At 42.6% G+C, this 22,538-nt stretch overlaps 2 protein-coding genes across 3 annotated transcripts; one reads left to right on the top strand and one right to left on the bottom strand.

The window, feature by feature from the left end:
• Positions 1-360: 360 nt before the first annotated feature.
• LOC138958020 (uncharacterized) lies at positions 361-7,986 on the bottom strand. Its single transcript, XM_070329049.1, has 5 exons — positions 7,844-7,986; positions 5,808-5,988; positions 4,798-4,845; positions 2,828-2,938; positions 361-2,278 (listed from the first exon to the last, which is right to left on the bottom strand). Exons 2-5 carry the CDS (start codon positions 5,910-5,912, stop codon positions 2,165-2,167), a joined length of 378 nt encoding a protein of 125 aa, XP_070185150.1. The 5' UTR covers positions 5,913-5,988; positions 7,844-7,986; the 3' UTR covers positions 361-2,164.
• A 39-nt stretch (positions 7,987-8,025) lies between these two features.
• On the top strand, positions 8,026-22,450 carry LOC138958019 (uncharacterized). 2 transcript variants are annotated; one of them, XM_070329048.1, is made up of 6 exons: positions 8,026-8,112; positions 9,026-9,073; positions 16,470-16,497; positions 16,974-16,999; positions 18,852-18,878; positions 19,492-22,450. In XM_070329048.1, the coding sequence occupies exons 1-6, from the start codon at positions 8,041-8,043 to the stop codon at positions 19,711-19,713; spliced, it is 423 nt and encodes a 140-aa protein (XP_070185149.1). In that variant the 5' UTR covers positions 8,026-8,040; the 3' UTR covers positions 19,714-22,450. The 2 variants fall into 2 exon arrangements, with proteins under 2 accessions (XP_070185149.1, XP_070185148.1); XM_070329047.1 differs by having other exon boundaries at positions 16,470-16,542.
• The last annotated feature ends 88 nt before the right edge of the window (positions 22,451-22,538 follow it).

The raw sequence follows: 22,538 nt of genomic DNA, 5'->3' as shown, positions 1-22,538 counted from the left end.
AAAAGGGCAGAGAAGTTGATCGTGTGCGGTAGACTTTAGGTGGAGTCGTAAATGAGGGTCTGTGCGTGTGTGTGTGTGTGTGTGTCTGACAAAAGCGCTGATGGTCTGTTTGTGTGTGTTTGTGTGTGTGTGTGCCGGTGTGTGTGGGAGAGAGAGAGACTGAGAGAGTGAGAGAGAGTGAGAGAGAGAGAGAGTGAGTGAGAGAGAGAGAGAGAGAGAGAGAGAGAGAGAGAGAGATGAGATGGGAGGGGAAGGGGGGAGAGAGTTATATATGCCTAAAATGGAGAAAAAAAAGACACACATATAAACATGTAGACAGAAAGATACAGACACACACAGATCAAAAGGAGCTGAGCCACAGAGCAGTAAATAAATTGTATTTGTAGTTTCATCCACACATTATATGCGTTAATACTTCGCAAAACAGATATAATCAAAACTTGACTAAAAGTAATAAAGCAGTAACTGACCATCATTGACCCTGTGCTGCCATAGCTCACAAACATTTTGCATGTAAAAGATAACAGGAAAATACAGTTTTGATCAAACCAGGGACCTATATTATATGTCTATGATCATACCAATTGTTTAACAGACATTTTGATCATACCAATTGTTTAACAGACAGGGCAAAAGAACCTTCATACAAGGCCAGGTGAGATAATACCAGATTTTGAATTGTGCTATCCATCCAATCCATCACCCAAGTAGCAAACAAATGCACATTTTGCTGCAGCTCAAATAACTGTACAAAACTGTTGCAATAAAAAAATTAGGGGGGGGGGGGGGGGGGGGGCGGGCATTTTTTGTGTGCTTACCCTATTGCCCCATTTTTACCCTTAACCTACAATGAAAAATATGAAACAAACTTTTCTCAGACAAACCGTACTGAAAAGAAGAGACTAATTTGTACTTTGTGCAAAGGGCTTTTCCCTTTTTTCACTGCCAGGCATTTGCTTTCCCCTTATTTCACACTTCTTTCACAGGTTATCTTTTTCTCATAATCTAATGCGATATGTTCACATGCATGAGCATGTCACTATTTCCGTCTTAGTTTTCTCAATGTTGGCTCTCCTGGTGTTCACAGAACATTTTGTGCTGGCCATGAGATCCAACTTCGGATAAATGTAAACAATATATATGGCCACTTGCTAGAACATGTTGATATGTCTGGACTTCATATGGCCACTTGCTGGAACATGTTGATATGTCTGGACTTCATATGGCCACTTGCTGGAACATGTTGATATGTCTGGACTTCATATGGCCACTTGTTAGAACATGTTGATATGTCTGGACTTCATATGGCCACTTGCTAGAACATGTTGATATGTCTGGACTTCATATGGCCACTTGTTAGAACATGTTGATATGTCTGGACTTCATATGGCCACTTGCTAGAACATGTTGATATGTCTGGACTTCATATGGCCACTTGCTAGAATATGTTGATATGTCTGGACTTCAACGACACATGTGATATGTTTGGCATACAAGTACAAATAACAATATATTTATAAATATGGTTCACAAGCTTCAATGTGCATCTACTCTTCTCAATGCCTTGACCAAGGAAGTAAAAAAAAAAAAAAAAGAAGGGACCATTTAAGGATGAAGATGCACTTTCTTGACGAACAAACCCTCTAACAACAAATATATTTGAACAAAATTGAAAAAATAAAAAGTACACACACACGCATGCGCACACTAGCACACACACACAGATTTTTTTATCCTCTGTCTCACTATTTCCCTCCTTGTCCAAGCGAGCATTATATGACTTGATGAGGCAAAATACAGTTCCATCAGCAGTAGAAATAAATAACTTTTCATCAAACATCATGTAAACATAAATTCTGGGGGAAAATGAGTATATGATACTATGCAATTATTACACACACACACACAAAAATCCAGTCAAAAGGTATACAAAATTAATTTATAAGCATAGCTCAGATAATTCAAAGCAAAGAAGGTGTTTCAGTTTAACCCAGAAATGCACCTGTCAGGTCAGACTAGATATAACATTACACATACCTGAAAAGTAAACTACAAACTACTTGTCATAGTTTTAAGTAAAAAATGTTGACATTTTTATTATCAAATCTAAACAGGATTGATTTTGAGCAGTTCACGAAACCTTCATAAATTCATCAGCTGGACATCATCGGAAAAGTGCAACATCAGTAAATATTGATTCTAGGATGACAGCTCCACCAACGAAGTAGAGAAACCAGGTCTTTCCTTTCGGCAAATCACCTCGTCGGACAAACATGATCTGTTGAAACCATTGAAAATCAGAAAAATTAGTTCTCTCTCACTTTCTCTATCAACTACAGACAGACAGACATAATTATAGACATGTCAAGTTCAATGTATGTCAAAACAATTGAACGGAGATAGTTTTCGAGACAAACTGGACCAATTTAACTCAAAGAAAGATAACTCAGGAAAATTACAATACCCCACAGTCCATTTTGAAAAACCATTATCTCCCTTAAAGTCAACAGATACCAGAATTGTGTTCATCAACTTTTCACTCTTTATTCACATTCTGTTCCACTTCTGTTAATCTTCACTGAAACACTTCACAAGGCAATCCCTACTCCCTTTTCATCTTGTAAACGAAAAATAATATAAAAATTACACCAATCAGCTAATTATTATTTGCTTACATTAAAATTTTGTATAAAGAAAATTACAACATAATGTAGTTCATTTAAAGACAGGTAAATTTTGTATAAAGGTTAATCTGGCTCTTATATCAGCCTACATACTATTTTTTATGCGACAAGTATCTTTTCTCTGTATAGTTATCTGCCCTTACCATGATGATCTCCAGGATGGCAAAGCCAAGCAAGTTCAGTCCCAGCATGAAGTACATGAAGCCGCTCTCCGTCACTTCAATACCACGCCAAATGCTCAGTACCAGGGTTACCTGAACATACAAAAGAGAATCAAAGTATCTGAAAAAAACTGCAATAATAAGAAAAATATTCATGCTCTGAAAAACAGCAGAAATTTGAGAGAAAAAAGTGCTCTGAATAAGGACATACTGCCAGCCTAGTCAAAGGGAAGTAACTCAATAAAAGCAACAGAGCTAACCTGAACAAAACAAGTACTGAAAGAAAAGAAAGTATAACCTCAAACCAAAAAAAACCCCACTGCTCAAATATAAAAGAAAAAGAAACAAGTCGCGTAAGGCGAAAATACAATATTTAGTCAAGTAGCTGTCGAACTCACAGAATGAAACTGAACGCAATGCCATTTTTCAGCAAGACCGTATACTCGTAGCATCGTCAGTCCACCGCTCATGGCAAAGGCAGTGAAATTGACAAGAAGAGCGGGGTAGTAGTTGCGCTAAGAAGGATAGCACGCTTTTCTGTACCTCTCTTTGTTTTAACTTTCTGAGCGTGTTTTTAATCCAAACATATCATATCTATATGTTTTTGGAATCAGGAACTGACAAGGAATAAGATGAAAGTGTTTTTAAATTGATTTGGACAATTTAATTTTGATAATAATTTTTATATATTTAATTTTCAGAGCTTGTTTTTAATCCGAATATAACATATTTATATGTTTTTGGAATCAGCAAATGATGGAGAATAAGATAAACGTAAATTTGGATCGTTTTATAAATTTTTATTTTTTTTTTACAATTTTCAGATTTTTAATGACCAAAGTCATTAATTAATTTTTAAGCCACCAAGCTGAAATGCAATACCGAAGTCCGGGCTTCGTCGAAAATTACTTGACCAAAATTTCAACCAATTTGGTTGAAAAATGAGGGCGTGACAGTGCCGCCTCAACTTTCACGAAAAGCCGGATATGACGTCATCAAAGACATTTATCAAAAAAATGAAAAAAACGTATGGGGATTTCATACCCAGGAACTCTCATGTCAAATTTCATAAAGATCGGTCCAGTAGTTTAGTCTGAATCGCTCTACACACACACACAGACACACACACACACACACACACACGCACACACACACGCACACACACACACACGCACATACACCACGACCCTCGTTTCGATTCCCCCTCGATGTTAAAATATTTAGTCAAAACTTGACTAAATATAAAAAGTAGCAAAAGTTGTAATACTGTTAAAACAAATTCCTTCATGCTCCTTAGAATGCTTCATTTTTCAATGTAATTCAATTTAATTACATCAAGTAAAAAACCACAGCCCAGTACTCACACACATCCACCCCATAACCTCAGAAATCAATTAACATAAAAATCACAAATCCAAAACTCATAACACTCATAGTCACACTAATAAAAACACTCCTTTCACACACGCACATTTGCACACACACACACACACACACACACACACACATCCAAATCCACACACACCAACACAGTGACACACACACATACATAACTGCCTACATACACTCACATGTCCAGTATCAATTATAAAAACACTCAAGTCCTTAATGGCTTAAAACCGTAGGACTTTTATATTAATTTTACGATTTATCAATTATAAAGGCATCATGATTTATCTTGATCAAACCAACAAAAAATAATAATCTGAGGTCAACTGATTATAAAAGCAGTCCTATCCATGAAAAGAGTTGTGCTGACTATACATGGGACGAGACCTCTGGTTCCGCTTGGACAAATACCTGAAATCAACATTCTGACTGCTTCTTGTGAAAAACATGATTTTTGACAAGGTCATTAGTTTAAAAAAATTAATAAAATTAAAAGAACACGCAGACTAGTAATCAAATATGATTTTAACAAAATCTGTCAAATAAACAGACAATACACTTACCAAGACCATAACAACCACAAGGCCGACAAACAACAGCTGGCATGTCCTCTGAAAACACATTGAAAATAACACACTTTAATATTCCTTCTACCTTTTTCAAGTTTTTTGACAAAGAGAAATTCATCCAAAACATATGCAGAAAAGAACATGACAATAGGATTTCTGAATGAACAAGGAAAAAAAGAAAAAGAAAAACACACACCTCAATTATTTTGTTGTATATATCTATGTGTCTTTTGTTCTATGTTTTTGACTTGTCTATGGTGTGCTCAAGATATTTACAAATAACAACCAAAGACTGATGATTTATTTTGCACACTGCCTAAACACAATGATGCTGATGTTGCTGTCAAAAGAGGGCCCCAAAGGGTTTAAAATCGTGATCGTGATTGGCGTTTTTTGACCTTTCTGTGACCGTGATTGCCGAAATTTCCATTTCTGTGATCGTGATGGGACTTTGCCCGTGATCCGTGATGACAAAAAAATCAAGTCTCGTGATCGTGATCGTCATTTGTTTTCGTGATTGTGATGGGCATTATTGCAAAGCATTTTATTTTCAACGTACATTTTTCACAGCTGTATCACTCTATGATCCTCTATACGTCAAGGTGTTTGTGATCGTGAAAACAAAAATCAAGGTAACTGTGATCGTGAAAGCTAAAATTTCCCTTCCCGTGATCGTGAAGGTTTTTTTGTTTTTTTGGTTTTTTTAATAAAAGGTATTCATAAGTTTAGTCCTGAGAGGTTTCCCCCATGGGAATTCAGGTTTCTTTCTCCCTGGAGTTGTTTGCTGTTAAACTGAAATTTGGATCTTTACCATGCAAATTCATGTAGGTACACACACATGCACGCACATATGCACACACACACACATACAACACACACACACACAAACACACACCAGCTGACATATCTCCTAAAGACTGTGGTGACTGTAGAGAACTGGCATGGTAGAGTGCAGCACACACACACACACACACACACACACACGCTGACATAGTTGTACTCACAGACTGTGGTGACTGAGAACTGTCATGGTAGAGTACAGCACTGCTGGATGCAGCAGACGGGGACTCTGCTGATCGCGGCACAATGGGTTCCCTTTCATCCGACATTTTGCTGGTGGATATGCACAGTGCACACTGCGGCACAGGTCATGAGCTGATACGATGCCGTGCAGACTGCTGTCACCTGTTCAATCAAACACACGAAACCTACTAACTGTTTCTTTCACAATTTCTGATGTTTTATATATATATATATATATATATATAGAATGACGTCAAGAGCGAGAATGCATAGAAATTACGTCATGAGCAAGGGAGATCATCCTTTACTCTGTGTGTGTCTCCACCGCCTACATTCCAACAAGGAATTTTGAAAGCAGGGAGCACACTAGAGGTAATGGAAGAGGTGGGGGGAGGGGGTAAGAATTAGATCTAGAAAGAACTCTTCACAGACAGCCTACTGGAGAATCAAACCCTTTCGGAGCCGATTGCAACACATATATATACACACGCACTGTTACCAAGTATACGGCTATTGAGCTCCAGAATAGACAATGTTTGAAAATAACTCTGTCAAGTTTTATGGGTTGTGGAAAAGTTGCTTTCCCTTGTTTCAAAGAAAACAATGAGGCAAACCTACCATGTCACATGAAGCTTGCCTCACTGATTCTATGGAAAACCAAGACAAACAAGGAAAAGCAACTCTTCCACCACCCAGAAAAATAGTTCTTTTCGGAATTTGTTTCTTAGGCCCCGTGGCCATAGACTTTCACGCCTCACGTGATAGAAAAATGAACCAACGTTATTTTTGTCATGATGCGCCATACGACTTCACGCTTCACGCCTCACGTATCACGCGTGAAGAGGAAAGTGGGAAGGTTAACTTTTTCCAAGACGTGATATGAGGATGGAGATCTTATTGAGCTGGTTAGAGCGAGGCAACTACTTTGGGATCCTAGGCATCCTGATTATAAGGATGGAGATCTTATTGAGCTGGTTAGAGCGAGGCAACTACTTTGGGATCCTAGGCATCCTGATTATAAGGATAAGGATCAACGAAACCAGGTGTAGGAAGATCTACATGAACTACTTCGACCGCCAAAAGGTTAGTTTTGATTGATTTTTTTAATGACAATCCAACAGACGTGGCAAAAAAATAGGCTATGGTCGAGAGCATACACTGATAATTGTCCAGACATTTGTTTTCATCTGAAGAATCCATTTTCGAGCGCTAAAAATCAAAAACAAACCATCAACATAGGGGGCGTGAGGCGTGAGGCGTGAGGCGTGATGTCCTACCAAAAAAAGACATGATATATTATACGTGATACGTGAGGCGTGATAGTCTGATGGCCCAGCAGCCTTAGCCCTGTCAAAGTGACGTCACATAATTATACTGAACATTCGAGATTCATGCAGTGTGACATCAAACAAGGGGGCTCAATCTGGAGATTGCCTACACATACTTATAATATTAAAACAATTTAGCCACAGATTAGCTAGCTGCTGTTTGAAATAGTTAAAATTGTGTGTTTAAGTAGTGCAATGGCAACTACCTGCAAACTACTTGATTTAAGGCAGTATTTCTCATTCTGTTGTTCTGTTCGGCCTTACCGTACAAAAGCAGCTAATATATTGCAGTACATGAATTCAGAGTCAGAGGCCTAGTATTGGCGGTCCCAGATACAGGACAGAAATGAACAACGATACAGACCAAAATACACCAAAACACAGATTCCTTCTATGGGCTATAGCTTGTGATGTCGTCAACTGACAATGCCGCACATATGTTGCAATAATTAGAAATTGCTCATTACTGTGTAAAAATCACGCTGTGTGTGTGAATCACTGAATGTGATAGATAACATGAGAGACTGACCCTGAGAGAGCTAGAGAGAGAGAGAGAGAGAGAGAGAGAGAGAGAGAGAGAGAGAGAGAGAGAGAGAGAGAGAGAGAGAATGTATGGTTCAACTGGAAACCAAAGTAAGCTTATTGCAAGAGTGACGCTCATGGTGTAATGCTGTTAAATGACAACTTACCTGAGGCTATACAACTGCAAAAAACGTGCGTTTTTGTTTGAAGAGAACGCCCGTGCCTGTCAAATGGTCACATGCTTTTATTGTTGTCTGCTAGTAGGGTGTTTTGTTACGAACATTTTCATTGGTTTACAGCATAAGGAGAGCCAATCAAACCGTTTGTCGGAGATAAGGCAGTCATATGACTGCACTTTGGAAAGATGGCGTCAACAGCATCTTCGTCCAAAACTGCCATTCCTGATGCGATTTTCTTTGAATTATCGCCGAAGATTGTAAGAAATCTTTGTGAGAACGTTTCTTTTGACTACGTATCATATTTCTAAAAGAATATTTTTGTGTGTGCTCCTTAGAGTTTGAAGAAATGTGCGGCCAAAAACAACAAAACCGTGAAACGGAAACAGACGTAGTAGACGACCTCCATAGCGAAAGTGAAAGTAGCGTACAACACTTGCTTGTTTGTTGTTACACGGATGACTGTCCTGTTGGTATCCTTTATTTCTGCATTACAAATGTTTGTAATGTTGGACATTAGCGTTGTAACTTCAAAGCTTACAATCTATTGCAATTTAAGCCTCCAGTTTTGTAGAACCTGCTCTTGTAAGCATAACAATTAAATCATTATAGATATCTTTGAAGTCACGGAAAGAACTGTACAAATGCGTTTCATTTACATGGCTTTTAGAAGAAAAACATCGGCACAGCCACGTTTTCAAAGGATGGGCGACAACTCTGCCGGTATTACGTATCAGCGATGAAAGTCCACAAAATGGGGCACTGGCCTTTGGCTAGTAGTTCTCATAATTTAATAGCCAGAGCTAACAAAAGAGCAAATTTTACTCACCCAACCAACTATTTGTTTTAGCAACTTTACTCGCATTTGGTGAGTAGATTAAAATTTCTACTCGCCATTTACATGTTTCTACTCGCCATGGCGAGTAAAATACTCGCCACTTTCAGGCCTGCGTATGCATTATCAATTCTTGTCATTTTCATTGTTCAAATGGCCAAATTAATTATGCTTAATTTTGGAGATTAATCCGCCAATTAATTTCATGAGAAATATTCTTTGTGACAAAAATAAGTCAATGATGATTTTCAGCTCTGAATTTACAACGCTAAAGTTCAACATTACATACATCTTATTGCAAACATATTGTATAAAAATTACATTTTTTGGTTTTACAGGTTCTGAGTGTCCGGCTTGTGAATATCTTGACACTTCTCATGGTTGTGGTAAGTAATTAATACTCTACATAAAAAAAAACCTTTAGATATGTAGTAGCTAGAATGCAGTGGTTTTGTTAAATACTCCATATGAATAAATAGATATATAATACATCTTACCATACTAATTTAGCTCAGGAGAGATTGACTGCATGATTGCTCTAAGTTTTTATATTTTATCCTTGGAAGATTTAGAGAGAGAGAGAGTCCCAGTCAAGTATCAGCTTGCACAAGAAGTCAGACCTCTTCCCTGTAAATGGTTAACATTCAGGCATGGCAATTGTCCGCCGAACGGCGGATTTCCGCCGAATTTTTTTTTTTGTTCCGCCGAAAATGCAAAAGTATCCGCCGAAAAAATAAAGGGGGGAGGCACACAAAAAAAGCACCGGTTACTTTGGCCTTTGCGCAAAAGCCCGCGAAAACTTTCCGTACTTTGTTCACGCACTGCTACCGCCCGCCTCAGTTATTGAACTTTTATGTTTGAAAGTAAACCAGATTGCACAGATTGTGTTACAAGTTACATTTTCCTGTTTGTCTCAACAGATCAATTTTTTTACAAATGTAAACCATATATAATACATGTATATATTTTTGTTCTTCAAAACAGCAAAAATTGGTACATTTTGTACTAAAAACTCTAATTCTAAAAACAGAATTAAATATCATATTCTTACTCCGAATCACATTAGCATTGAGTCACCTGAGATGCTTATCACTGAAAAACGCTTACCCGGCTAAAGAATTTAAAGGGAAGCAACCCCATCACCAAAACGAAAGTGAAAGTAGCTTTGGTAATGGGCCAGTACACCGGGAGTTACCTCCCATACGGGTGTATGCCACGTCACTTCCTCTAGGAACACGTGCCTATTATCATACGTCTTTTTCACCTCGGAGAGGACGGTTCACTTTTTGACGCTCTGTGGCTGACCTTGTGTGTTTGAGTGACACCCGCCGGCCACGTTACCCAGCTTGTCTGCTCGCCTTGCCTACAGTTTGGTGAGCTCGTTCCCGTTTGTTGTTGGTTGTTTGCGCTGTTTCGTTACTGTACGTTGTCCGTTTTTTACGGACTTGTGTGTCAGTGACTTGCGTGTTTCGCCATTTTGTTGTGTGAGTTAGTTAGCTAACTCGTGTGACTTTGCTAGTAGCTCTGCGTGCCCTCTTTCTGTTTGGGCAAGTGTAGCTTTAGTATTTTGTTGACGCGTAAGCGTGTGTGTTTACTGTGTTTTCAGTCGTTTTGACTTACGTTTCAGTAAATCTTTTTGCTTTGCCACGTGTTGTTGACGTTTGTGTCAGTGTCTTGCGTGTCGCCTTTTTGTTGTGTGAGTTAGTTTTCTAGCTCGTGTGACTTTGTTTGTAGCTCTCCGTGCCTCTGCTTGTGGGGCAAGTTTAGCTATAGTATTTTGTTAACGCATTAGTGCGTGTGTTTACTGAATTTTCCAGTCGTTTAGACTTATGTTTCAGTAAATTTTTTTTTTCGCGTTGCCACGTGTTGTTGTCAACATGTCTGATTCAGACAAGCGCCGTGGCAAGTCGGACCCCAAGGGGAAAATTAAGGCTAAGTCTTCCTCTTCCAAAGCAACGTTACTTGTTACAGACCAAGAGCGTAACACTTTGTTGGCTGTACCAATTTCGGCGCCTAGCGCTGTTACTACTTCTGCTTCTTTTGCGGCGCCTAGCGCTACTGTTACTTCTGCACCTGTCTCTACATCGGAGACTTCGTCTTCTTTGTTAGCACCTGGACAAGGTGCGTTGGTTTCCTCTCTGTTAAAGTCACTGGTTCCAGAAATCCGCAGCTTGGTGCAGGCAGAATTTCAGCGTTCCGTCGCCAGCAGTTCGGCGTTTCCGGCATCTGGCAGTGACGTCCGGGCATTGGCTTCCGTGTCTTTGTCCTCCACTTCCGGCTTGGAGCAGCGTCCTCCCTCTTCAGCGTCGGTTGGTAAGCAGAGCTGGTCCGATAGCCCTCGTGAGGCGCCTGGACGTTCTCCTTCGGGGGACAGCTCTTTCGCATCGGGTCACGACCGATACCTTGCTGATCTTTCATTTCCGGCGATAACCTACGAGGCCCCGGACTTGTTCGAACAGCGGCGGCAGTCGGTTTCGACTGCCGCATTTCCGGCACTTGCCGGAAGTGATGATCCGTCCGCTCCGGCACGCTACGGCGGTCGCGGCAGGATGGAGTATTCACTGACTTCCGGTCCTTCCGGATCGCGAAGTCAACCAGTGCAGTCTTCACTTCCGCATTTTGCGGTTCCGTTGACTACACTTCCGGTTTCGGCCGGAAACGCTTCTTCCTCTTCTGGTGGTTCCTTCCGGATACCAGATAGTGGATTACAGCGTGCGCCTTCCGGCTTTCAAGCGCCTAGGCTTGAGCAGGCATCACTCCACTCAGTCGGGGGAGTGACGTCAGCTCATCCAGCTCCGGTTTTTGCGGATGGTCGTCCTGCTTACCCTTTACCTTCACAGGGTTTTGGGCGGCAGGATGACGTTAGTGCTCAGGCTTTTCCGGTTTCCGGTTTACCAGGGCATGCTTCTGCTTCCGGAACTGGTGACTTCGGTCATGGTTCCACGTGTGACTATTCTGATGCTCCATCAGTGGTCAGCGAGGAGTCGCGGGGCGTGTTTCCGTCGAAGCTCAAGTCTGTTCTTGACGTCGCGGCGGAAGTAACGTCTCGTTATTTTCCTGAAGGGGTGGTGGCTGCGGACTCTTCCGCATCATTCGTTCCTTCTGCCATGGCGGACTTCCGGCCGGCACAGGAGGATGTTTCTTCCTTCCGGTTCGCCGAGTCTCCGTCAGTGGCTTACCAACTTTCGCATTCACTGGTTCGTCCAGCACATGCGGGGAGTGGTATTCGGCCAGTGCCTGTTCCGTTACTGCTTCCTTTTGGTCCAGTTCCGGAATCAGCTCAGCAGTGGGTGGCTTCAGCTGCCCAAGCCTCTTCCTTCGTGCCTACGGCCAATAGGAAGCTTGGCATGCCCAATCAGAGCCAGAATTGGCTGGCGTCTTTTGCACTCCCTAGGGCTACCCTTCCGGTTTCCCGGGAATTGCTGCCTCTTCTGACTAAACCGATCAAGCGTGATTCGGTTTTGCCGGTTTCCGAGGCTTCCCTCCTCTCTGCTGAGGAGGTTGGACGTCGGCAGATCGAACTGTCCTCCATTGCGGAGACTCTCGTTCGGGCTCTGTCTCGGGCATTGACCGATTCGCTAGTTCCTTTCACTCTCAGTGAAGAACAGAATGCGGACGATGTCTCTGCGCTTTTGGCCGCATTGGCCAAGGTCAATGAGGAACAATTGCGTCTTTCCTCCCTGCAGTACACCCAAGCGGTACTCTGCAGGAGGGATCTCTTCCTCTCGCAGTCCCAATTCACGGAACTGGCTACTAGGGAGACCTTGAGAGTCTCCCCGGTCTCAGAGGAGTCTCTCTTCTGTCCGCTGGCACTGGATGCCAGACAGAAGGAGATTCAGTCAAACAAGGACAGTCAGTTCCTTGACTACACTCTGAAGGGGGTGAAACAGTCTCAGCCTTCTAAACAGAAGCAGGCTCAGACATCGTCTAACCCCAAGCCAGCTCAGAAGCGGCAGGCTCCGCCGGCCGCTCGTGGTGGGAAGAAGAGGACGGCATCGGGGAGGGGGCGTGGCGGCTCTGGAAGTAAGCCACACCCCCAATGAAGCGCTCCCGATCTCACCTCCCTCCCGCCCTCCACCTTGGTGATGGCGGGAGGCCCCTCCCGGGCACTTTCTCGTTGGATGTCGGTAGTAGACAGCCAATGGATTGTGGGAGTGGTGAGATCGGGCTTCCGTCTACTCTGGCGGGAGGAAAAGGCGCCTCTTACCCGAGTGCCTCCGCGGTTCAAGCCCCCCTTCTCGCAGGAAGCACGTTCCGTCTTGCAGTCGGAAATTGCCTCCCTGGAGCAGAAGGGCGCGGTGGAGAGAGTTCGGGTCCACAGCTCCCTGGGATTTTACGGGCGTCTGTTCGCTGTTCCCAAAGCATCAGGAGGATGGCGTCCCGTGTTGGATTTATCTCTCCTCAATACTTTCTTGAGGGAGATAAAATTCAAGATGGAGACGCCAGCCTCTGTCCGAGACTCTCTCCGCCCAGGAGACTGGGTGACCTCGATCGATCTCACGGACGCATACTTTCACATTCTTATGCATCCGGCCGACCGGAAATGGCTTCGTTTCCGGTGGGGAGATCAGATCTACCAGTTTCGCGCACTCCCTTTCGGGCTGTCTCTCGCACCATGGATTTTCACCATGGTGGTGAGACAGGTCTGTGCACTGGTGAGGTCCCAGGGTATCCGTCTGCGGGCTTATCTGGACGACTGGCTCATCATGAACCAGTCCCAGAGCGGCTGTTCGCAGGATACCCTGACGGTTCTTCGAGAATCCAACTCGTTGGGGTTCTCGATCAACCGGGTAAAGTCGGAGCTGACCCCGTCACAGACATTCACTTATCTGGGGATGTCTTTCGACACGGTCGCTTGGACTGTCCAGCCTTCTCAGAGAAGGGTGGACAAGCTCCAAGCCCAGATTCGCTCCACTTTACCTCTCCTGATGGCTTCCATCCGCTCGCTCGCCTCCATCTTGGGGCAGATGGAGTCTATGGCTCTTCTGGTTTCACTGGGCCGGGTCCACAAACGTCCGCTTCAGTTCGCGCTGAAGCCGTTTGTGGACTCTCCTCTGGTGGACTGGGACGCCCTCATCCCTTTGCAGGGATGGTTCCAGTCTGCGACCCTTTCGTGGTTGGACACGGAGTGGGTCTGCAGAGGTGTTCCGATCGTCGTGCCCCTCCCCGACCTGGACCTCTTTACAGATGCGTCCAGGGAGGGTTGGGGGGCACATACAGATCTTCAGACTACTTCCGGTCTGTGGACGACGGAGCAGTCCTTGTGGCACATCAACTTGCTGGAGCTAGAGGCAGTTGCTCTAGCTCTGGCCAAGTTTCTGCCCTCCCTGTACGCCAAACATGTTCGTCTGTTTACAGACAACATGACAGTGGCGGCGTACATCAACAAGCAGGGAGGCTCGCGGTCCCCGTCTCTCTCGGAGAGGGCTTGCGAGATCCTGGTGTGGTGCTTTCAGCATCATATCACGATCTCGGCCAGGTACCTTCCAGGGAGGCTGAACACTTTGGCGGATGCGCTCAGTCGTTCCGGTACAGTGCTTCAGTCGGAGTGGACGATCACTCACGGGGCACTGCTTCGCCTTTGGGCCCAGGTCCAAAAGCCTCTGGTGGACCTTTTTGCCACAAGGTACTCAAAGAGGCTTCCGGTGTTCGTCTCGCCATTCCCGGACCCTCAGGCATGGCGAGTGAACGCTCTGGACTTTCCCTGGACGGGTCTGGAGGCGTACGCCTTTCCTCCCTTTCCGTTACTCAGCCGAGTAATCCGGAAAGCGGAGATGGAGGAGCCGGCCCTTCTTCTTCTGGTCGCTCCTCTGTGGCCGTCGCAGGTCTGGTTTCCAGATCTTCTTCGGCTCGCCCAAGGGCCCCCCATTCCTCTCGCACTCGTGCGAGGGGAACTAGTGCAGCCCCGAACAGGCATTCCACACGAGGAGCCCAGTCTTCTGAAGCTTCACGTGTGGAAGTTGTTCGGGACTCGCTGAAGCGCTCTGGGGCGTCGTCTTTGACTCTGGACTTGGTGGCTCGCTCGCATAGAGCGTCCACCTCTTCAGTTTATGCTTCCCACTGGAAGGCATGGACTGCCTGGTGTTCAGCTAGAGGGGTGAGTTCGGTGGCTCCGCGCTCTATTCAGGTCGCTAACCACCTCTCTTTCATGTCTTCGCAGGGCGCCTCAGTCTCCTCGTTGAGGGTCCGGCGCTCCGCTATCTCGGCGACTCTTAAGCAGATTGGTCGTTCTGTTCGAGTCGGGGGTGTTATAGCTGCAGTCATTAAAGGGGCTGCTCTTAAGGAAGCTAAAGCTCGTTTGCCCGCTCCCAAGTGGGACTTGTTTTTAATCCTGGAATTCCTTCGTTCTGCGGATTTTGAGCCTTTAAGCGAGGCCAGTCTGTTCAATGTCACTCGCAAAGCGCTGTTTCTCCTTTTGTTGGCTACGGCCCGACGGGGTAGCGAGGTCCACGCCCTGTCGGGTCAGCCTGGAGATATCTCCTTTGAGCCGGACGGTTCCGCATCTTTGCGTTTCCGGCCTGATTTCCTGGCCAAGAATCAGTCTCCGGGGCAGGCCTCTCCGCTGGTTAGAGTTAAGGCTCTGACCAGCGCGTTGGCCCCGGATGACCCCGATTCGGTCAATTGCCCTGTGAGGGCACTTCGTCTGTACTTAGCCCGGACTCAGCCGATTCGGTCTAGTTCTCAGAAGTTGTTGTTTATCTCTCTCCTTACTAGGCGCGAGAAAGATTTGTCGAAGGTAACGTTGGCCCGGTGGGTGTCCTCGCTCATCAAGCAGGCTTATGAGTGGAGTCGCACAAAGAGGGGGGGGGTTATGCCCTCCTTGCCACTTGACTCAGCCCGAGCCCATGAAACGAGGGCGTGGGCATCCTCTCTGGCAGTTCTGCGCTCCAGACGTCTAGAGGAGGTGCTGACAACTGCGTATTGGCGTTCCGAAGATGTTTTTATAAACTTTTATCTTCGGGACGTCACAGCTCTTCGACAGGATGGCTCCAGAGGCCTTCCAGCGCTCATAGCAGCAGGCCAGTTCCTGTCCAGAACTTGATGGTGAGTTTTGATTCATTTCTAGCCCACCGCCTTGTTGATGTTATCTGCTAATGTGATTCGGAGTAAGAATATGATATTTAATGGAAAATTTCCTAAATAAATTTTCATTTAATTAATATACTTACCCGAATCACATACTGTATTCCCTCCCACCTGCCCCGCTTATGGTTTTAAGATTTTTTAAAGCCGTATGATAATAGGCACGTGTTCCTAGAGGAAGTGACGTGGCATACACCCGTATGGGAGGTAACTCCCGGTGTACTGGCCCATTACCAAAGCTACTTTCACTTTCGTTTTGGTGATGGGGTTGCTTCCCTTTAAATTCTTTAGCCGGGTAAGCGTTTTTCAGTGATAAGCATCTCAGGTGACTCAATGCTAATGTGATTCGGGTAAGTATATTAATTAAATGAAAATTTATTTAGGAAATTTTCCATTTAATGGCAAACTTGGAGCTCAGATGACACCAGATTGCACCATCTGGGTTCTTGGGAGAATTTTTTTTTCCGGGGGGAGAATTTTTTTCCCCCGGACCCCCCTAGTAAGGCTAGGCGCTTCGCGCCGTCGACTTGACGCTTCGCGTCTCAGTTATAAATTTTCCGCCTTTTGTACAATTTTCAATTCCCATGCCTGAACATTGCTTTAATTTATGGAGAATTGGTTGATTGCTTTATTGACTTGTTTTTGTTGTTGTTTGGTGGAATTGGTCAATTAGTTTATGTTTTTATAATCTTGTTCCAGATCACATTCATAATGTGTCTGATTCAAGGTAACAAGAATGCAACATACTACCTGTTAGCTTGCAACACTGTCAGTAAGTATTGTTTAGAAGTACATGTCATTTTAAGTAGTATCTGCATGACCTTTAAGTCACTGTGTGAGGCTTGTGTGTAAGAAACTGCAATTTTGAATGTATGGTTTTAACTGTACATGTGTATAAATGATTGTCATTCCTGGAGGATTATTTCATTTCACTTACACTGGTTAATACAGGCTATAGCAAATGTTCAAGAGCACAGACATGGGATTGTAAACATCATCTACACTCAATGTCACCAAACACTGGCATCATTTTATGCCATCTCAAATTCGTTAACTTGCAGCAAGTTTTTACAAATGATTCATGCTAGAGATTAATTGTACACAAAACTCTCAGTGTTGTTTACAGTCCACTCTTTTAAGTTTCCTGATTTGAATATAACATGTAACATGTAATTTTATTCTCTTTGCTTTTTGTGTGTGCAGTCAGTGCCTTTGTGGGTATTGTGGTGGTAAGTGTTGTGACTTGTGGTCTTTCTTGCATTTTTGTGAAGATAAAAACCATTCCTTGGCTTGAAACAATTTGAGCATGCATTCTGATTTCTCTAATAGAATAGACCATGATTAACATGACTTTCTTTCTGTGGGAAATTTAAAGTCAGTTTATTTATGTCTATGAATATGAAGTGATGCCATTGGTGATGATGTAATCTGCAAAGTTAATCAAAATAAAATAATTGTATCCATGACACAGCTGCAAGATGTTTGCCTTTCCTTGTATAAAATATTTAGTCTTCAAGGGATGCCATCCTTTTTATCAGAGGTCAGTAAATGTTCTACCAATGTGTAACCGAGTGCCAAATGTACTTTACCCTTTCTCACCGAGCTCAAACACTCAAAGAAACTGACACAAGTTAAATTACCCGGTTCTTTATTTCCATAAGATGATGAGGGGAAAATGTGGGAAAGCGGGGGTTTACCTTCAAATACAAAACTTCCAATGTATTACTCTCTAGAACTAGAACCCAAAACAACACTCTAAATCCTTTACTATAAAGCTATGCTCTAGATTCCCACTCTAAAACTATGCTTTAAAACACGTTAAATCCTCCCTCCAAACTACACTCCAAAACTCTACTCTAAAGCCTCATTCTCAACTTTAATCCCAAAAAAACACACAATAGAACTCAAATCTAAAACAAACGAAATCTAAAAAAAACAAAAACTAAAAACGATTCTTCAAAAAAACAAACAATCTAACGAAACCTAATGAAAGCCTCGTCTCCTGAATCTAACGAAACCTAACTGAATCTAACTACACCCTTCTACGAAAACCCCGTCTACAAAAACCCGTCTACGAAAACCCCGTCGCACATTCCGCCATTCTGTAAATCACAGAATGCACGTCATAAGCATACATAAACAACTCAACAATTTCAACTACCACAAACTAAATCCTTTAACAACAGCAAAACACATCATTCCTTCCAAATAACATGCCTAAAATACCGTTTTCTCAAGCACTCAAACGGTTTTCTAAAGCATTCAATAAACAAAAGTTTTCCCGAACATTCAACTCACAAAACAATCTACTTGAACATTCAAATAAATCCTCCCACAAGCAGCATACTCTTCTTCTCACTGCTTACTCATTTACAGAAAGAAAAATGTGTTAACCTACCAGCAAAGAAATCTTCACATCCCGAAAGGATTTCAGCCCGTGACAGACATGTCACACAACGGCATCGAGAAAACACACGCGGCACAAAATACACGTTGTCTCCACTCCAGGATTCCAAGCAAAAAGAACGCCTCAGTGGCCCACCACATCCTGCGTACCTACGTCACAAGGTTAAATTCAACCCACAAGGGGTGTCGGGTACCTTTACCTCTTTCTTTCTTAAGTTGGTGTCCAACGTCGCCTTCAACTATTCAAGGTTACATCGCGGCGGAGGAAAAAAGGGAGATGGGACAAAGCCACTTGTCAATTGTTTCTTGTTCACAAAAACACTAATCAAAAATTTGCTCCAGGGGCTTGTACCAAAAAGCGATCATTTTACCTATGCAAATTTAAGAATCGGCTCTTCCGCTAAACCATTTCAATACCGAAAAAACACAGTCTCAGAAACCTTAGTGGATCCCCGATAGTACAGAGGTACCACGAGTTCACGAGTTCAAACGGATGTACACAAGTGCATGTGCACCGTAACTGTCGTCGGTCACAAGCTCACAAATGAACCATGAAGATTTTTTTTCTGCTGCAATTTGAAATGTTTTTATAATCAAATTGTTCATGTAGAGAGAGTCTCAGTAGTCCATGTATGTCTTTGTACAATCTCCTCTTTTTCTTTTTTGTGTGTCCAGAATTGGTGGTACAGAGGCGGTGACTTGGTAAGTTTATGTTTAATTAGTTCATGGTCTAGATGTATATCAAAGTAGATCTCTGTCTGTTATATAGAGTTGAGTTATGTTAAGATCAGGTTTTCTCAATATTTCTGTAATGGAAATTGACAACTACTGTACCGTATGCACATATTGAAATAAATTATCTTCGGATATTGTCACGTAGAAAAAAATGAATCTACCAATGATGTAGAAAAGCATTTTCCCATGCATGCCTTTACCATGCAACTGCAGTGTATGAGTTTTCCTGATCAAGGCAATTTTGCCATATATGCAAATAAAAACCTGAAATTCAATGTTGAATTTCATTCATCATGAAATATGGACACTAAGTATAGAGAACAAAAAAACAACAACCGCAAAATATAATTTAAAAAAGACTTTTCTGGAAAAAATGAAAAAATAAATATCAACAATAAAATGGCTGTAAATTGCTTCTGCATCAACAAATAACATCAAAAAGGACCTCTGTACGAGTTCCAGTTAGCATATTTATCAGTACAATCATTCAACTAGCGTTCATTGTGCGTGTGACTTCATTCACTCATAGTGTGCCTTTATTATGTGCATTCATTCTTTGATTGTGTGTTTGCTGTTTCAGGGGAGTGAGAAATTCTGGTACATCCTCATGGTGGCGGCAGTGCTGGTGTTCCAATGTATCACCACTGATATCTACATCTTCAAGGTGGTAGAGGAGAACACGCCAGCAGTCACCGTCAGCCCAGTAAACTCATCCACCCGTGTCTACCCCTGGCATTCCTTCAGGACCGCCAACAAGTCCACGGTGCATGCACCTTGGACGACCCCTTCGTCCTTTTATTAACTGTGGCCTAGCTATCATGGATCATCCATTAGACGACTCCTGCGTTGTCCTATTAACTGCAGCGTAGCCATGATGTTCTGCTCATCACTCATACACCTGCATCTACACCTGGGCGACTTTCTGACCTATAACAACAAGTTTATGAAGCAGGCACATAAGACTGCGTCATACTATTAACTGTTGCCTAACTATGATGTCCCTCCCATGACTCATCCAAATCCTAGGCGGTGGAGGAGGAGGCCACCGCAGCACCCCACCCTAGCCCCTTTTAGTTAACTCCCCTACCCATATCTACACTTGGACATCCTTTAAACATACCAAGAAATCTGTGCTGCATGCACCTGTATCAACATTTGTATCATCCTATTAACTGTGGCCCAGTCGTGATGTCCCATCCATTGACCCATCAACCATATCTACACTTGGGCATCCTTCAAACTTACCAAGAAATCTGTGCTGCATGCACCTGAGACAACACCTGTATCATACTATTAACTGTCGCTCAGTCGTGATGTCCTATCCATGACCCATCCACCCATATCTACACTTGGGCGCGCATCCTTCAAACCTCACAACAAGTCTTTGCTGCGTGCACCTGAGACAACTCCTGTGCCAGTCTGTTATCTGCATCCAAACTATAAAATGCCTTCAGTTTATCATTTCATGCTGACACTTTAGATGCATGCACATAAGACAATCCATGTACTGTTCTATCAGCTGTGTCCAGACCATGAAGTCGTTTCCCTTTATCAATATCATTCTTTGTTGATGAATTTGATTTCTATAATGAGTTGCTGTTAAGCCCTATCCCTTGAAAACTTGGTGAACAATGGGTTCGTGTAATGTTGCCAACAGCCTTGGTAGGCAGTGTACCTGAAGAAAATAAATGCACGAGCAGAGACTGTAGAATACTCTATAGTCTTTGGTGTGAGCCAAGAACAAGTAAAGATCATCGCATTTATTGGTGGCAGAAAAACAAACAAATTAGACTTTTTACACCAGACATGAACCCATTTGTAAAGAATGTTTGCAATAAGGTCGAAGAGAACAAGTCTTTGGTTGTAATAACATCTTTGAAAAAACAAACACCTGTCCTGGCTTCTTTTAACTTGTTAGTGATACATCTGGGAAAAGAGGGAATTGTAGCTTTGTACTACATGTATTTGAATTATGAATGGCTCTCGTCTTGATTGTATGGCAGTATGAAGAAGCTAAGAGTCAAATCATTTACATGATTTCTTAGACCAAGTACATGTAAATAAAATCTAATCAGACATGGTTTCAGCCACAAGGTAACAAAAACAGTACAAGCAAAACAACCAAACAGACAAACAAACAAATAACAAAATATGCAAAAACACAACACATTCAGTGAATCAAAAGTGTCCCTTATACATTGATGGGTAATGTCTAATCCATGGTGTTTTTCCCTTATGTTTAGCCCGGGAATCTTTTCCATGAATATCAATCAAACATGGTTGTTTATGTGCTGTGAATATTTATTTGAATCAATTGTGATGGTATTAAACTGTTGTACAGATTATTAACCTTGTGATGATGGTAATCCGTATGTTTCAGTTGCACAAATTATTTGTCTGACTGCAGGGGATCTCTAAGGAAAAGATTGGGACAGTTTCATAAGAAGTAGTTTCATGAGAAATATTGTGTTGGTGTCTCTTCTTGTTTTCTTTCGTTTCATGATAATCGGGGGGGGGGGGGGGGGGTAGGCATGTGAAGTTATTGGATATAAGATCAGAGTGACTCGTACAGGCAATTTCAGGTGGAAGTAGTTTAGAGAAACAATTTCTCTGATTTTTAGAAACGTATTTTCAGTTAATATACATTGCACAATTTGCACATAGGTGTAATTTGCTGCATACAAAGGAAGAAAAGGCATGCATATTGAAACTTGCTTGTACACATGAGAAGAAAAAAAAGCACCACTTGCTCTCACTTTGAACAAAATCAAAACAACATTTTGGAACGTTGGCAAGTCTCTTTGTTTTTGGATTTTCTCACTTTGAACAGATTATTTTATTTTAATTGTGTTACACTTTTTACATACTTTGTAAACTTTGTGTTTTGAACTTTGATCCTGGACACTCTGTTGAGAATATCAAAATAAATGTGTATGTAAAATGTCGTCGCCACAGTACCGCCTTGTCTTTTTTAAAGGCTGGATATGACGGCGTCAAAGACATTTTGATTTATTGCAAACATGAGACGTTGTCGGTGAATACCATATCTGGCAGAACTCACATGTTAGTTTTATGAACATCTGTCTAGTAGTTTTCTGGGAATTAATCGCTCTACACACACACACACACGCATGTACAGACACATAGAAACACACACACAAATTAACATAGGACAACACACAACATCAGCTCTTTGCTCTATTCTCAGTCTACTATCATGAAAGTCGATATAAATGAAAAAATTAGTAAACAGTACTCTTGGGCAGTTGCAACCACTACAATTATGCATATCATTGCAGCATTTTGTGGCGAACGTGACTCAAGAAAAATTGCAGCATGTAATCATTCAGTTTAATTACCTGTATAGAACTCTGCATGCATACTGTTATTTTTTTGCAGACTGTATTTCTGGCCATTTCTGCGGCTATATGGGCCTTGTTGATAGAAATCTCTGATTGGAGAAAATTTGATGAATATGCCTATGTGGACAGTTTCAAACACAGCAGTAAACTTAGTAATAAAGGTTTAGAAAAAGTTCAGCTGTTGGTGTTAGTTGCTCATAGTGTGTGGTTGTGGATTTTGTCTGTTATTTTTAGTGTGTGTGTGTGTGTGTGTGTGTGTGTGTGT

The sequence above is a fragment of the Littorina saxatilis genome, linkage group LG2 (genome assembly GCF_037325665.1).
Source record: "Littorina saxatilis isolate snail1 linkage group LG2, US_GU_Lsax_2.0, whole genome shotgun sequence".
Classification (NCBI taxonomy): Eukaryota; Metazoa; Mollusca; class Gastropoda; order Littorinimorpha; family Littorinidae; genus Littorina; species Littorina saxatilis.
The sequence above is the reverse complement of the archived record's forward strand: the minus strand, read 5'-3'. Positions and strand labels throughout refer to the sequence as shown.

What these genes read in the sequence shown, in the direction of transcription:
- LOC138958020 (XM_070329049.1), bottom strand. Translation starts at nt 5,912, where the DNA reads ATGTCGGATGAAAGGGAACCCATTGTGCCGCGATCAGCAGAGTCCCCG. An exon ending in GTTCTCAGTCACCACAGTCT is followed by an intron (nt 4,846 to 5,807) that starts GTGAGTACAACT and finishes ATGTGTTTTCAG; the next exon opens with AGGACATGCCAGCTGTTGTT. An exon ending in CCATCCTGGAGATCATCATG is followed by an intron (nt 2,279 to 2,827) that starts GTAAGGGCAGAT and finishes TGGTTTCAACAG; the next exon opens with ATCATGTTTGTCCGACGAGG.
- LOC138958019 (XM_070329047.1), top strand. Translation starts at nt 8,041, where the DNA reads ATGGCGTCAACAGCATCTTCGTCCAAAACTGCCATTCCTGATGCGATT. An exon ending in GTTAGCTTGCAACACTGTCA is followed by an intron (nt 16,543 to 16,973) that starts GTAAGTATTGTT and finishes TTGTGTGTGCAG; the next exon opens with TCAGTGCCTTTGTGGGTATT. An exon ending in CCTTTGTGGGTATTGTGGTG is followed by an intron (nt 17,000 to 18,851) that starts GTAAGTGTTGTG and finishes TTGTGTGTCCAG; the next exon opens with AATTGGTGGTACAGAGGCGG.